The sequence below is a fragment of the Penicillium roqueforti genome (genome assembly GCF_015533775.1).
Source record: "Penicillium roqueforti strain LCP96 04111 chromosome Unknown scaffold_22, whole genome shotgun sequence".
Taxonomy (NCBI): domain Eukaryota; kingdom Fungi; phylum Ascomycota; class Eurotiomycetes; order Eurotiales; family Aspergillaceae; genus Penicillium; species Penicillium roqueforti.
Window position 1 is genome coordinate 54,499 of NW_024067586.1, and position 15,139 is coordinate 69,637.

General features: G+C 50.6%; 7 protein-coding genes across 7 annotated transcripts; 6 read left to right on the forward strand and 1 right to left on the reverse strand.

The window, feature by feature from the left end:
• Positions 1–300: 300 nt before the first annotated feature.
• On the forward strand, positions 301–2,119 carry nfr1 (putative AIF-like mitochondrial oxidoreductase (Nfrl); the record flags this gene model as incomplete). Its single annotated transcript, XM_039075267.1, has 3 exons — positions 301–523; positions 596–788; positions 880–2,119. 3 exons carry the CDS (start codon positions 301–303, stop codon positions 2,117–2,119), a joined length of 1,656 nt encoding a protein of 551 aa, XP_038926646.1.
• A 206-nt stretch (positions 2,120–2,325) lies between these two features.
• Positions 2,326–3,492, reverse strand: LCP9604111_7256 (DNA-directed RNA polymerase I subunit RPA43; the record flags this gene model as incomplete). Its single annotated transcript, XM_039075268.1, has 1 exon — positions 2,326–3,492. The coding sequence occupies one exon, from the start codon at positions 3,490–3,492 to the stop codon at positions 2,326–2,328; it is 1,167 nt and encodes a 388-aa protein (XP_038926647.1).
• A 295-nt stretch (positions 3,493–3,787) lies between these two features.
• Positions 3,788–4,974, forward strand: LCP9604111_7257 (J domain-containing protein; the record flags this gene model as incomplete). The annotated part of the gene is made up of 3 exons (XM_039075269.1): positions 3,788–3,832; positions 3,894–4,418; positions 4,474–4,974. The coding sequence occupies 3 exons, from the start codon at positions 3,788–3,790 to the stop codon at positions 4,972–4,974; spliced, it is 1,071 nt and encodes a 356-aa protein (XP_038926648.1).
• Positions 4,975–5,909: 935 nt separating this feature from the next.
• Positions 5,910–6,777, forward strand: LCP9604111_7258 (uncharacterized protein; the record flags this gene model as incomplete). The annotated part of the gene is made up of 2 exons (XM_039075270.1): positions 5,910–6,292; positions 6,372–6,777. The coding sequence occupies 2 exons, from the start codon at positions 5,910–5,912 to the stop codon at positions 6,775–6,777; spliced, it is 789 nt and encodes a 262-aa protein (XP_038926649.1).
• Positions 6,778–8,925: 2,148 nt separating this feature from the next.
• LCP9604111_7259 (uncharacterized protein) lies at positions 8,926–9,958 on the forward strand (the record flags this gene model as incomplete). Its single annotated transcript, XM_039075271.1, has 2 exons — positions 8,926–9,794; positions 9,847–9,958. The coding sequence occupies 2 exons, from the start codon at positions 8,926–8,928 to the stop codon at positions 9,956–9,958; spliced, it is 981 nt and encodes a 326-aa protein (XP_038926650.1).
• A 582-nt stretch (positions 9,959–10,540) lies between these two features.
• LCP9604111_7260 (amidohydrolase family protein) lies at positions 10,541–11,612 on the forward strand (the record flags this gene model as incomplete). The annotated part of the gene is made up of 2 exons (XM_039075273.1): positions 10,541–10,592; positions 10,642–11,612. 2 exons carry the CDS (start codon positions 10,541–10,543, stop codon positions 11,610–11,612), a joined length of 1,023 nt encoding a protein of 340 aa, XP_038926651.1.
• An 846-nt stretch (positions 11,613–12,458) lies between these two features.
• Positions 12,459–14,796, forward strand: LCP9604111_7261 (uncharacterized protein; the record flags this gene model as incomplete). The annotated part of the gene is made up of 6 exons (XM_039075274.1): positions 12,459–13,246; positions 13,306–13,532; positions 13,584–13,714; positions 13,768–14,014; positions 14,071–14,583; positions 14,666–14,796. 6 exons carry the CDS (start codon positions 12,459–12,461, stop codon positions 14,794–14,796), a joined length of 2,037 nt encoding a protein of 678 aa, XP_038926652.1.
• Positions 14,797–15,139: the final 343 nt, after the last annotated feature.

Genomic DNA, 15,139 nt, shown 5'->3' on the forward strand with positions numbered 1-15,139 from the left:
CGAAGCCTTGCAGTCAATCAATTGAACTAACCAAGGAACTGGCCTAGGAAAGCAGGTTCTTCTTTCATCTTCCCTTTTTCCCTGCCCCTAACCATGTACCGTCTAAGTACGTGGCCATCTATGCAACTATCCCGGCGGTGTAACTTTCTACTCTCGTCATTACGCCATATTTCCTCACCCCGCATATCCAGCTTATCCTGGACCTCTTCTGCTGCTGCTTCTTCTTCCTCTTCTATCCCTTCAATATCTACCAAGTCGTCCCAATTTAAGCCAATTCAATCCAAACGCAATCTATCCACAATGCCCCAGGAATACAAACTAAAGGACATCTCCTCCTTCGCATCCCTCAACTCTCTAGACAAGGTCGAGGTTGAAATCGAAGGCATTGAGGATGGGAAGGTTCTCCTCGTGAAGCTGAACGATAAAGTCTATGCCCTTAGTCCACGGTGCACGCATTACGGAGCACCACTGAAGAATGGCGTTGTCACTGCAGAAGGGAGGATTACATGTCCCTGGCATGGAGGTGAGATGCTTGTTTGAGTTTCTTTTGGTTAGGGGAAAGAAAAGAACAAAATACTAACTACTATATCTACAGCCTGCTACAATGTCGCAACTGGCGATGTTGAAGATGCTCCAGCTCCCAACGCGCTGAACAAATTCGAGGTCTTCGAAAGAGCAGGCGGCGTCTACATCCTTGCCAAAGAAGAAGATGTCAAAGCAGGACAGCGCAATCCAGTTGTGAAATGCACTGTGTCACAGCCAAAGGAGAAGGTTGTTGTGATTGGAGGGTAAGTCACCCTTTTTTCCTTCATCACTATGCACATGTTTCTACATTTCCTCTCGTTCGAATAATTGGATACCCATACTAACAACAAACAGAGGAAGTGGAACTCTTGGCCTTATCCAAGCTCTCCGCGAGCTAAAATACCCCGGGGCGATCACAATCATCTCCAAAGAGCCCGATCTGATCATAGATCGAACCAAGCTATCCAAAGCCCTAATCACGGACGCAGCCAAAATCCAATGGCGACCACGAGAGTGGTATGCTGAAGCCGCCATAGAAACTATCACAGATGAAGTGACTGCCGTGGACTTCGAACAGAAATCCATCTCCACCAAATCCGGCCAAAACATCCCCTACACCAAACTAGTCCTAGCATCAGGCGGCACCCCACGCAGACTCCCGCTACAAGGCTTCAAAGGCGAGCTCAAGAACGTCTTCACCCTTCGCACCATCCAAGATGTCCGATCAATCCTCGCAGCAGCCGGCGAAGAGAGAAGAAACATCGTGGTAATCGGCAGCTCCTTCATCGGCATGGAAGTCGGCAACGCGCTCTCAAAATCCCACAATGTGACAATAGTAGGCATGGAAACCTCGCCAATGGAGCGTGTAATGGGCGCACAAGTCGGCCGCATCTTCCAATCAAACCTAGAAAAAGCCGGCATCAAATTCCACCTCTCAGCGAACGTGAGCCATGCTACAGCCTCCTCCTCAGATCCGCACACCGTCGGTACTGTCCATCTAAAGAACGGAACAAGCCTCCCAGCCGACCTTGTCATTCAAGGCGTGGGCGTCCGCCCAGCGACAGACTTCCTTCACGACAACAAATCCATAACCCTTGAGAAAGACGGCTCCGTCAAAACAACCCCCCACTTCGTCGTGCCGGGCTTGCAAGACTCCGTCTTCGCCGTCGGCGATATAGCAACATACCCCTACCACGGTCCCGGCGCTGACCCTGCCGGCTCGCCAGTCCGCATCGAGCACTGGGACGTCGCGCAGAACGCGGGCCGTGCTGCTGCACGAGCAATCGTGCATGCGCTGTGTGGTCCGCTGTCGTCCCTGAAACATAAGGTGTTTATTCCGGTGTTTTGGTCCGCGCTTGGGGCGCAGTTGCGGTACTGTGGAAATCCCATTAACGGGTATGACGATGTTATTTTGCAGGAGAAGGGGGAGGCGAAATTCGTTGCGTTCTATACGGCTGGAGAGACCGTTGTGGCGGTTGCCACTATGGGAGTTGATCCGGTTATGGTTAAGTCTGCAGAGCTGATGAGAGTCGGGAAGATGCCGAGCAAGGGAGATATTGCTGGTGGTACGGATGTTTTGAGTCTTAAGGTTTAGCTAGGATATGATGGGATTTGAAGTTTGGATCTTAATGGATATGTCGGGAAATAGTTTGGAATCAAGTGTTTTCTTTGGTCAATTGGCATATACACATTCGAAACAAATCGGAAAATAAGAACAAGCAAACCGGAACGCCCATCCAGGATGTAGTCAACATTGATGTATGATATCGGTGCTCATGGAGACATGTACACAGAGCGAATTTATTCGTCCTTGCTCTTCTTCGACTTGGAAGTGGACTTCTTCTCCTTCTTTTCCTTCTTCTCCTTCACTTTCTTCTCCTTCTTTTCTTTCTTTTCCTTCTTAGGGCTAGGCTCCAGATGCACATCCACAGTCGACAGCTCTTGCACTGCCGACGCCGCCGGGACGTCCATCACGGGAATAGACCCAGAGAGCTTCTTCGGCGATGGGAAGAACGACGGAGGCAAGGACTGTCCCTGGCGCTCAGACTCAGAGAGTCTCTCCTCCTCCTCAACAGAAAGCATAGTCCCCTCAATACTAAGGAACCCGCGATCGCGCTCCGAACCAGGAATGACATCCACATCAACAACACGGAAGCGCACAGAGCCAGTTACGCGGTGTCCAGAAACAGACTGGAAGTAACCGGTGTGAGCAGACGCATCCTCCTCGCCCTCGATCGCGATCTCCTCAGCCGAAAGCGAAGCAGGCTTGAAACATTCCTTCTCGGCGTCGAAGTCGGCCATATCCCCATCAGAGGCCGAGTCGTCATCGGTCAAAGCCGGCGTCTCGGCCTCCTCGCCAGGCGGCACCCACTTCCAGTTCGAAGGCAGACGCTTGCGCTCAACGCCGACAGAGAACAAGTTGAACACGACAGCGCCGAGGAATCCCTCCGACTGCACATTCACCCATCCATCGAGAGTCTGGCCGCGCTTTGGCCGGAACATTAGGAACGTAGCGGTCAGGTAGACGTACAAGACACCGTACTCGTCCGCGGATTTGGCGAGGGTGAGCGGCTCCGGGTTCGGATCCGAGAAAGAGCTTGTATTGGCCGGCGGATTGCTGGAAATCGAGGCATGGGAGTACGCCAGGACGATGCCCTTCAGCGGTGGGAAGTAGGTTAGGAGCAGTGGCGAGAGATGCTCGGCCAGCAGCGAGGCCAGCGCGTGCGTTGGCGAGATGGAGATGGGCGACAGGGGCAGGTAGAGGGTTGCTGTTGTGAGAGTGAAGGGGGACTCGGGATCGGAGTCTTGGACATGTTGTGGAGCGGCGGCTTTTGAGGATGGGGTTTGCTTTCGCTTTTTGGATGGTGATGTGGATGCAGATGCGTCCTTGTTTTTGGATTTGCGCTTGCGCTCTGCGTCCGCTGTGCGCAGCGGCATGTTGTCGATTTCCATTTCGTCAATTGCCATCGTGGAGGCAATTTGGGCGCTCCACGGAGCTTGTCGTGTCAATGTGGAGGGATTAGAGTGCTTCTTTTTTTTTTCTTTTTGGCGTCGAGAACTTTTTTTTTCATTTGGCTTTTGGTATGACGAGATGGGAAGGCGGTGGGACTGGGCGGTGACGGCACATTAAATGGCCCCCGGACTATTTTGGGGTTGGTTACAATCGCCAAGTGGCGCTTAGTATCTATTCTATCAATATTTTTCTTATTTTTGTTTGATATGGTGCAGGTGAGGTTATTCAGGTGAAATTGATTCCCTCGTGATGTCGTCACTTCTGCCTTTCTTCGGGTGGGCTGTTCTCCCCAATGTGAGTGGAGCGCGATGCGGAGCTATACAACACGTGGAATAGGAGCTAATATGAATGACAGTATGCTACATCGTTTCTACAGAGTGTCTACTATGGCATCACCATACGCGCCGGTGAACCCAAGCCACTCCCGCAAACTCCGCGGTTCGAACGTCATCGTCGCCGTATCTTCATCTTCGTGATCACCAGCTACCTCCTCTACACGCTCTACGAGACATTCTACCAGGTGCAGCTTGCAGGTGATTACTATCAAGCCCTCGGGGTATCGCCATTTGCCGATGAACGCGCAATCAAGACCCGATTTCGCCGGCTCGCTGCTCAGTATCACCCCGATAAAGTCGGGCTGGACAGCGGGTCCGATGCTTACTTCCTGTACCTTCGACGCGCGCAGGAAACATTGGTGGACCCGGTGAAGCGATTCGCGTATGACCGGTTTGGAACAGACATGCTTGGATGGGGGGAGCAGAAGACCATGCGCGACTTCTTGATGACCTCGCTGGTCAAGTCGATCATCCCGCAATATGTCGTCGGGTTTATCACAACGCTTGTGCTGAACTGGCTGTGGTGGGCGAATTGGGGCCGTTACGTGAGTATACCATATTACCAGCAGATGTTCAATTCCATTCGCTGACTGTTGTTAGTGGCGCTTCTACACGTTCGCCGCAATGCTGACCCTCGAACTCGGCTTGATTACGCACCCCAAGGCTGTGTTCATGCCTACCTCATACCTTCCCGTCGCGCTACAAGCATGGCTCCCTAGACAATCGTTCTACCTCCTCCCCTTCCAGATCCTGACGCTAGCACGCCGCGCCTCCATCATGCTACACATTTTCATCTCGCAGGCCGCACCACCCACCGCCAAAATGGCCGGGAATGGCAACGGCGATAAGATATCACCGCAGACTGTGCAGCGGATCGGAGAGTTGATCCAGTTGACGCGCGGCACGGATATGGAGGCGACGCGGGCGCTGCAGATGGGCCTCGCACCTTTCCGTGGTGATCGTGAAAATGTGTCGAGGCTCCGGCGGGGTATGAAGGAAGGGCTGATCCTCGGCGGGGTGCGGTCCAGTCCTGAGGTGCAACGTGCCGTGGCACAAGTGGTTGAACGACGCAAGGCCGAGGGTGACAGTAAGCGCGATTGATGGTTGAAAGAGGTTAGATGTATATTACATATAAGCTATTGTATTCCCATTGTAATCCGACCCGATTCTGAATTTTTGTCATTTATCTGGACGATCTCTTGGCGGTGTCGCGTAATTTGGCCATTCTTTTGGTTCCGTGGACTAATTAGCGAAGTTCACGTTTCCCTGGCACGTAGAGCCGTAGAGCCGTGGTGGCTTGAGAAGACTCTCGTGATACCCTCACCAGATCTGTTGAGAATGGGTCCCTCTGGACTGGATCTCCAATAGATGTGAGTTATCTGAGTGAACGACGAAAAAGACGCATCTCTCGAGACATCATGCGGTCAGTGAGTTATTTTTTCTCCGGGATGCAGCGGGTGTGAAATGAGATCAACGGATTAGGGTTGGGTTTGTGTATGGAGATATGGAATGTCGAGTTTCTAGCCCTGTACGAGAGGGCAATAGCCGGACGGAGAGAAGACGCAGATATCATAGACAAATCCAATACAAATACAAATATAAGAAGAGACCAAAAGACGAACAAAAGAAACGAAGCTGTATATCGGTATCGTACGGTACTGTCACCCCCTCGTATCACGCCCTCCCCGTTGGTCCCGAAGTGGCTGGACGCAAGTTGTAATGACAGTACCAGGCCCGATGTCCACACCTTCAACACCATCCCCTGTGCTTCATGGCCTGAATGAGTTTTTTTTTTCTTAAACGATGAAGAGGGCCCACGATCCCTTTTTACTTCGCCCCTTCCTTGTCCTTCTTCCCTTTCCCCTTCCCCCTTCCCCCTCCCATCCCTCTTTCTCACAGACTATGCGACTACACATACTTCTTCATCTATAACGGGCGGTAGAGACACATACCACGTCACGGTGAATTGCCTTCCGTCAATTATTCCCCTTCCATATCCGGTACCGCGCAAATCCCGTTTCCAACACCCATCCATCATGCCCGCCGCTACTCCAAATGGTCGCTCACGCGGAGCCAAGAATTCACCCAACTCCTTGATGGTGGTTCTCAAGCTATCTGGGGATGCCCTCCAGCAGTTCGCCAGTCCCAGCAAGAGCCAAAATAATACTCCCAACATTAAATCCAACGACAACTCTTCACCAGCCTCCTCCGCCGAGCTCCCTACTGTCCGCCCATCTTCTGCCGATAATGGCTCCGACGCCGACGCCAATTCTACGCCCGCCACAGGGGCGACTGCAGGCGATGCACAACGTCGGAAGGGAGTTCCGGGTCCTAAGCCAGGAAACAAAAGAACAAAAGACCAAACCGACCCTACCGCAAAGTCACGGGGACGCCCTGGCCCCAAGAAGAAACCCAGACTGTAAGCCAACCCGACACATTTTCGAATGAGCATAATTCCAGAAAAGAAAATAGTCGAACTAACATATCATCGATCTTAGTGACGAAGGCGAAGCCACAAAGATTCCAGCTGCACAGCGTCTGGGACCAAAAGCCAATACGGGAGCCATCAACGCCGGTCTGCGCGCGCTAGATCGCACCGGAGCCGCGTGTCGCAAATGGGAGCGCAAGCCCCTACAGCTCCGCAGCTTCACCGGCATTTTGTGGCAACTTCCATCCTGGCGCACACCGGGTATGCCCAAGTCCGGTGACGCGGTTAATGGCAAGGTTGCAGCGCTGGAAAGTGGCGACAGCGACACAAAGACCACGCTTCATGCCCCCGGCACCGACACGGCCAATGGCAGCAGTGCTGTGCCTAGTGAGAAGAGCAACTCTGGGGATGGCGATGTCACCCCTACTTCTCATCTAGTCGAGCCCTCCTCGCCAGCCATTGCTATGACAGCTTGAATACGACCGTGACGAGTTCGGATGTGGTTTTCGTGCTGTACTTATAAGTTTCGCGCATCTTCTGTGTCTTTCTTTCTTCTTCTTTACTTAGGGTTTTATGTCGGGTTTGGGTTTGGCGTTGGAGGGAACTGTTTTTATGGCTAATGGCCTTTCTGCACGAAGGGCTCTTTTTTTCCATGTGCACGGGTTGTAGCCGGGGATCTGGTTATTTCCCTCGGTGTGTTCTGTATTATAGCCCTTTTCTTCTTCTTCTTCTTTTTTCTTCTGCTGACATCAGCTATGTTTACATCTTCTGCTCGAAGATCTTGCTCTGTGGGCACAACGCAGTTAATTTTGCTCATGTGGTCTGTTTATACATGATAGTATAGAGCTATATACTACTCCCTTAGATCTACCTATGTTGTATCTACGTATTACCGCCTTTCCTATGCTACATCTTCCCTTGTGCTCACCGAGTACTCCATAGACCTGCTCTGATCATCATAGATCTGCTTACTGAACAAGACTGATCCACCCGTGGACTCACTGATACTCGCTGAGCGCTCTGATTGGTTGTTTCCCGCTGAGTCTGGGCCAGGCCGCAGTTTTAGGTTTAGCGCGCCTCCGTATACTAAGTAGCATTTTTGGCTCGCAGGCCTTGATGAGCTGGTCGATGCAATTAACGACCCAACAATTGCTCTCCAAGATGAGGTGCGAGGTGTACAATGGATCTTGGAGCATCTGTTCGAAGAGGAAAAACTTCCAGCATCGTTATACGATGAACTAGAATATAGCCGAGGGGTCAAATCCTCGGCCAAGTCCTGGACAAAAACCATAAGAAAGATTGCTGTTTTTTCATGAAGGATGGAAAGTAATCCTTTGTGGAAAATGGTCCCGGAATCAAAGGAGCAGAGACTGGCAAGTGAAGACGTTCCAGGTATAACTTCCTAGTTAATTTTTTGGTTATAGCCTTTCTAAACTGAATACACGGCTACCTCTATACAAGAGCTGAGCTCGCCGTCAAAGTCTTGGCGATATCGTGAGAAATCTGACACAGCTGCAAAAGAGTCTAGCCGTGGCTGTCTCTGCATGGACACATGCACCAACGAGGGCAGTCAAAGACCCTGGGATAAGAACAAGAACCGGCTATCGATGAAGATCAAGGACTATGTTAGCAAACTTGGTGGCGGCTCATTCTTGTATCGAGTGTCTACTTGGGCCGCTTTAGCTGCGATGATGGCCTTTTTCACTCCGGTCATTCACAGTAGGCACTTGGACAACGAGTTGGGGCCGGGTATCTATACATCCAATTCTCTAGAATGGGTCCTGAATTGGGTTCCGTCAATAGTGCCTTGTTGGTCTTCAAAGACCCTGGTTTCCGCAATTTGGATGTCTAGAGGCCCTCTCTTCCCGAGTGGCAGCAGATCATCGTAACTTGGACACGAAAGTCACTTTCGAATGCACCGGATTCGGTACATCCGAAATGAAGAACAGCAGACATCATCCAAGGGTATTTCGAAGCCAGGTTCTCTAAAACAAACTGTCTACCACAACCCAGCAAGGTCTCATAGACCGCTGCATTTAGTCATACAGGATGTGGGGCGCTGTCTGTATCATTGGCGATGATAACTAGTGAGCCTGGCCCTTATACTATCACTAGCTTCATTATCAATCACACTTTTCATTGTGGAGACGTAAGCTGGCCACTCTTTTGCTTTGAGTACTTCCTATAGATGGTCCACATTCTCGCTAAGGACCTCAGCCCCAAGGAAATCACCACTGTCAGCCTCCTTTGACATTTTCTACACTGCCAAAGACCGACCCGATGACGTCAAGATCGGAGTCACAAGTCAAGCGCCTCTTCATGTTTTCTCGGACTAGGAGGATGGTTATTCGGGATATTTCCATGCCCAATCTTAAGCCTGTCTCTGAGATTATTGATTCATCATATTCCTCTCGGCTGTCTGGATTGGGGTTTTGCCTAACCAAATTGGGGCCGAGAAGTTAGTGATGTATTTGTGATGACAAATGTTATCGGCCAGCCTTAGCTGACTACATGCGAATGAGTTGTCAGTCTTACATGAGATTTGGCGTTCTCTTTGTGTGTCTCTAGATTATATATAGCCAAAATCCATATTTTCTATAGAAGTATCGCAAAACATCTTCATCATGGGCCAACCATCAATCCCCCCTACCCCCACCTCCGCCAGTGCGGCCGGTAAAACCGCCATCATCACTGGCGGTAACACTGGAATTGGCTACGAAGTCGCTCGTCAGCTCCTCCTCCTCAAAGCATCACGCGTTATTATAACCGTCCGATCAACCAGCAAAGGTCAGGAAGCTGTCGCCTCACTACGCGCCCATCCGGAAGTGAAAAAAGCCAACCCTACCGCCACGATTGAATTCTTCCATCTCGATCTTGACGATTTTCAATCCGGCGTGGAGTTTGCAAAAAAGATCCGCGCCGAGGTCTCTGAACTACATATTCTTATCTGCAACGGTGGTGTCAATCTGATCAGCTACGAAGCTAGCAAGAGTGGTCATGAACGTGTTATGCAGGTCAACTGCTACACTCATTTCCTAGTTACATTAGAACTCCTTCCTCTTCTTCGTGCGACGGCAGTGAGCTGTGGCGAACCATCACGTCTCACGTTCGTCGGGTCGAGTATCCAAAACTTCAACACACTGGCGAAAAAGCCTCTAACAGATTCCAAGACTGTGATCGAACACTACGATGACAGACAGATATACAGCGGGCTAAATCGGTACGCGGATAGTAAATTAGCCGTGCATGCGTTCGTGCAGCGACTAGCGAACATCGTGCCGTCTTCAGAGCTTATCATCAACGATCTATGTCCTGGCATGGTAGCTACCAACTTCGACCGTGGACTGCCGCTCTGGTTGAAGCCTGTTATGGCCGTGTTGAGGAGGCTGATTGCGAGAACGGTCGATGACGGGGCAAGGACGGTTATCTATGCGGCTGTTGTTGCCGGGCAGGAGACCCATGGAAAGTTTTTGCAGAGTAACAAGGTGGATCCGTGAGTGCTTCCCCCTGCAGTGAATACTCGAGCATGCTAATGATTACTCTAGAGGCGCACCCATCCTTCAGGAGAAGGTCGGACAGACCTTTAGCGAGAGATTGTGGAAGGACATTATCACGGAGGCTAGCAAGTATGACGCCGAGTTGCAGAGCTTTGCTTGATTTATACCACGGAAATTGTTGGACGTCTCTGTTATTATGTTCTGTTCTCTATCAGTTACTATGGCTTCGTGTGGGATAGGCCACAGCATTTATACACATCTACGATGAAGCATTTCGATATTATATACACAAAATGCATACCAGCTCCGCCGTATAATACGGTAGGACAGTTGTAAAGGTCTTGAGTAGTCAGACTATATCATCAACTAACAAAACCCACTCAAGAAATCTACTAGAATATCAAGCACCCTCGCGTGAATCTAATCCGCAAGCCCCTTGCCCAAATAATCCAACAGATTGGTCCGATGTGTTTAATATAGACTAGACATGCATCAAAAAAACGGAGCTGCATTAGAGGATGGAGTACCGTACTAGGCAAGTATGACCAGATCGGTTTTAGGACCTACGCTACAATCTCTTGCCCTGTCCTGGATATGATCCGTCTTGCTCTTCCTCGGTTGCCCGGATGAATCGTTGGTTCATACCTATACGACATTATGAGCAATATATATCTGAGAGTTACTCCTTTCCTTCATTTACACAAATCATATAGTAAAACCATTTACTTATCACCTCATCACCATGAACCGCATCGACGTGCACCACCACTTCATCCCCCCGGCCTATGTCAACGGTATCTTACCTTCCCGGAAACATAATAAACATAATTAACAAGACTATAGCCTTCAACTCAACCTCTGGTGACCCCTCCGGCTGGCACCTCCCCAAATGGACCCCAGAATCGACCCTCTCCTTGATGACCTCCCATTCCACCCGCGCAGCCATTCTCTCCCTGACCGCACCGGGCACCTCTATCCTATCCGATTCCCCTATGGACTCAGCGGCCCTCGCCCGGCAAGTGAATCTCTATGGTTGCCAACTTCACCGGGAAAACCCCACTCGGTTTGGTTTCTTTGCTAGCCTCCCGCATCTGACACCTGAAACCATCCCATCGGCCATTGAGGAAGTCGCTTATGCTCTGGACACACTCCAGGCTGATGGTATCACTCTGTACACTCGGTATAGTGGAACTGGATATCTCGGTCATGCTGCTTTTGCGCCACTCTGGGAGGAATTGAACCGCCGAAAGGCAGTAGTTTTTATCCATCCGACAAACATCACTTCGGACGCTCAGGATCAGCCTCAGATGGGCATTGCAAAGCTGCCACAGCCGATTATTGATTATCCTCACGAGACATGCCGAACCGCGGTCGACCTGATTACCTCTGGAGCTATTTCGAAGAACCCCGATGTCAAGATCATTCTGTCCCACGGAGGCGGAACACTGCCTGTTCTTGCTACTCGGGCGGCAAATCTATTGTACGATGCGGGTCTGACCGAGATCACCCCAGAGATATTCATGGAGCAGGCTAGGGGTTTTTATCTTGATCTTGCGCTTTCCGGGAACGAGGGGAATTTGGAGTTGCTGTTGGGCAAGACCGGGTTTGCAAAGCCAGGTCATGTACTATATGGCAGTGACTTCCCTTATGCTCCAGTTAACACCATTAACAAGTATGTAGGGATGATGGAGGGATTCTTCGCAAGAGAAGAGGAGAAGGAAGAGGAGATTGCCCGGGGTGCGGCGGTAGAGTTATTCCCGCGATTTCGGATTGAGGAGGATAGGGAGGAGGTACTGACGAACCCAGGCTATTGATAGATACGTATATACAGGGTTGTGTGGAGAGAAATACATTATCATTTGACGATGGTATACCTGAAGGGGAACACTTCCATCTTTTACTTCTTAGTATTCAATCTAACACTTGTAGTACTTTAACAGATTTCAGCTTCTCATTGATAATGTTAACTAGTTAACTAGTTAACTAAATAACAGATAGGTTATTAATACCGGTGAATGAACATATCTACAACGATCGATGTGTTTACTACATGCGAAGAAGCTATGTATATCGGTAGCACAGTACACGGGCATGCCTAAGTCCACATCAGCTCGTGACATTATGCTCGTCTCCCCTCTTTTCCTTGACACTGTCCTTCTCCCCGCACTCTGTGCATGACTGAGACTATTCGTGGTTTCTCAAGATCTAGCTATTTCACTATGACTTATATCACTGTGACTAGGGTCTGAAATTCCGGATTTGACGGCTGTATTTCTCTTTGAATATAATTATAGTGAGGTCGCAACGTGGTAAGATCTGCTGCTTTCGGACCTGTCACGCAACGTCGGCACTTTTGCCGGTCTTGTTTCCACGCATCTTTTACATATTCCAGACCTTCCACGCACTTTCGCACCAAATGCACATATGATCCCCACGCACTTTGCGCAGTAGCTTCAACTACCACGCACTAGAAGGTCTGTCTTCACACGCACCACTACAATGGCTAATGCTTAGTACCACGCACTTACAGAACCCCTCCACTGAGTAGCGCAAGTGTCTAAACGAAAGAACTGTGGAGCCAAAAGCCAGAAGCGAAGCAGGAACACAGAAATAGTGGCCTTGGTTTCGTGGCATCAGTTGGGGGGCGACCCGTGAACATCATGGCCGATGCTCCATTCTCCCCATCCGGTGGAGCTCGAGCTCCGACCTCGTACCCCAACATCTCCTCCATCCCACGCCGCTCCTCCTACGCTTCAGTAGTATCTGGCAACACATTTTCCTCACCAACCTCTACTTCCTTCTCACATCTACTCAACGACTCCCATCCAATCCCCTACCCCCCGTCCGACAGCCGAGTCCACCGGGCTCCGTTCGGCGTGGATGCCGCAGACATGCACATGAACTCCGCCTGGAGAAACACAGGTTCAACAGACTCACTTCCTCCCTGGTCCCGCAAGTATGCCGGCTTTCTACGCTCGGCCGAGTTTCCGCACGGCCTAGGTCTCACCGACAGCCCGGCCTTCCTCATTCCATCTTACCTCCGCAACTCCCGCTACATCGCCCGTCTCGAAACAGCCCACCGCGCTAAGCTCGCTGCTCAGCAGCGAGAACCCTCCTCATCCACAACCTCTAATCCTCCCCTTTCCGCATCCTCCAGCAATGTCCATCTGCCCCGCATTGCCCCGTCGCACCGCGGCATGACATATGATATCATAGAGAAGGAACCGTCGGCACCGGCCGATCCCCTCATGCCCTTGCCTAGCCAGTGGAGCTCCGTAGACAAGTTTTCTGGTCTGGAACTGTCTAACGAAAACTTCGATGTTCGCTACACTGGTCCCATGCACAAGCATGATCATGAGGCCGCTGCCTTGCGCGCAGATCACCCTATGCCGCCGCAGTGCGGGATCTACTACTTTGAAGTTAAGATTGAGTCAAAGCCGAAGGAAGGGTATGTGGATGAGCTGCTCGGTGGATATTGGGGGTAGAGGCTGACCCTTTTTTTTCTAGCATGATCGGCATTGGCTTTTCTAGCCCCAAAGCGTCCGTTGAGAGGCTTCCCGGTTGGGAGACAGAATCTTGGGCTTACCATGGTGATGATGGAAAGTCGTTCTTTGGCGAGAGTCAAGCACAAGGTCGAGCGTATGGACCGACGTTTGGTGCTGGCGATACAGTCGGATGTGGTGTGAATTTCTCTACAGGATCTGCGTTCTTCACTAAGAATGGCGTTTTCTTGGGTAGGTTTTTGTGTGGAATGTAATGTGGATATCTTAGGCTAATTTTGACAGGAAATGCGTTTCACGATCTGCGCAATACGAATCTTTTCCCGTCTGTCGGAATGAAGAAACTACCGCCAGTACATCTCAAAACGAACTTTGGACAGGAGCCTTTCGTTTTTGATATTGATGGCATGGTCAAGGTTTGTGCTGTTTCCATCCCATACTCGGAAGTTGTCGAGCTAATTCCCACCAGCAAGAGAGATTCAACGTTCTGTCAGAGATCAACGAAACATCCACGGCTGGTCTACAACCACCGTTAGACGAGTCGACACTTTTGCAAGAGTTAGTAGCACAGTTCCTCGCCCATGACGGCTACGTAGACACGGCTCGTGCATTCGCAGAAGAGGTGGCCACCGAAACACGGGCCCTGCAGAACGGTCGCAACGAGCCACTGAAGAAATACGAAGTCGAGGAAGACCGCGAGGCTATCAACCGGAACAGTGAGTCTACACCTCCGCATTCCTCCCATCGCCAAGTCCCCACTGACAGCCCATAGAAATCCGCTCCGCAATCCTAGACGGCGACATCGACAAGGCCCTCAAGCACACCAAAGCTTACTACTCCAACGTCCTAGAAGACCATCCAGAAATCTACTTCAAATTGCGCTGCCGCAAATTCCTTGAAATGATGCGGCAGTCCAACGAACTCTCCGTGGCAACCGCCGCGAAGCGCCGCCGCTCGACATCCTCCAACTCGCACGAGCATGCTGTCTTCGATCAGGAGATGGAGCTCGACGACGGGGATGGCGACGCCTGGGCCGCGGACGGCATGGATACCGAAGAACCAGAGGTCGTGGCGCAGTTCAACCAGCTCCTCACAGAGGCAGTACAGTATGGCCAGCAGCTGCGTGCTGATTACCCCACCGACGAGAACGGCGGCGATAAGAAGCTGCTGGATGATATTTTCTCGCTAGTGGCGTATCCTGATCCGAAGAGATCTGTTCATGGCCATTACCTCGATTCTGAGGGGCGGGTTGCTGTGGCCGAGGAGTTGAATTCGGCTATTCTTGGTATGTTGCTTCACCTATTTATTCTGCTGCGTTGTCTCTGCTTCCTACTTGCAAGCAAAAATGCTAACACAGCACTGTATAGTCTCATTGGGCAAATCATCTGCAGCAGCGCTGGAAAGGCTATACCAGCAGACTGAAGTGCTGGTTAATGAGATCAGTGAAGACGGCGGCGCTGGGGCGTTCATTAATGTTCGGGATGACATTTTGCTTTGACTGGCGCTGGGTTAGCATCTTGTTGTCCTTTCCTTCTTTTTTTTTCTTCTTCATTGATGTTCCTTTGTGTGGACGGGCCTACCGATCTCATATATCAGTTTTGGCTTCATGTTCATGTTGATTTACTTCTACTTTCACGACTCTCTATTTTTTCCACTTTCCTTTTGTCAGATTAACTTCTACGTATCTCTTAGCCAGAATGATGAGTCCGCTTGGGATTAATTTTGAAAGTTCAATGACCTACCTAGGTACTGGGTACTGGTAGCATTGTATACAATTCTTTGTGACGTCAAGTTCATTCTATACCTAGAGGCGGTGAGGTCCGGCAATATAAAAGCGGTAA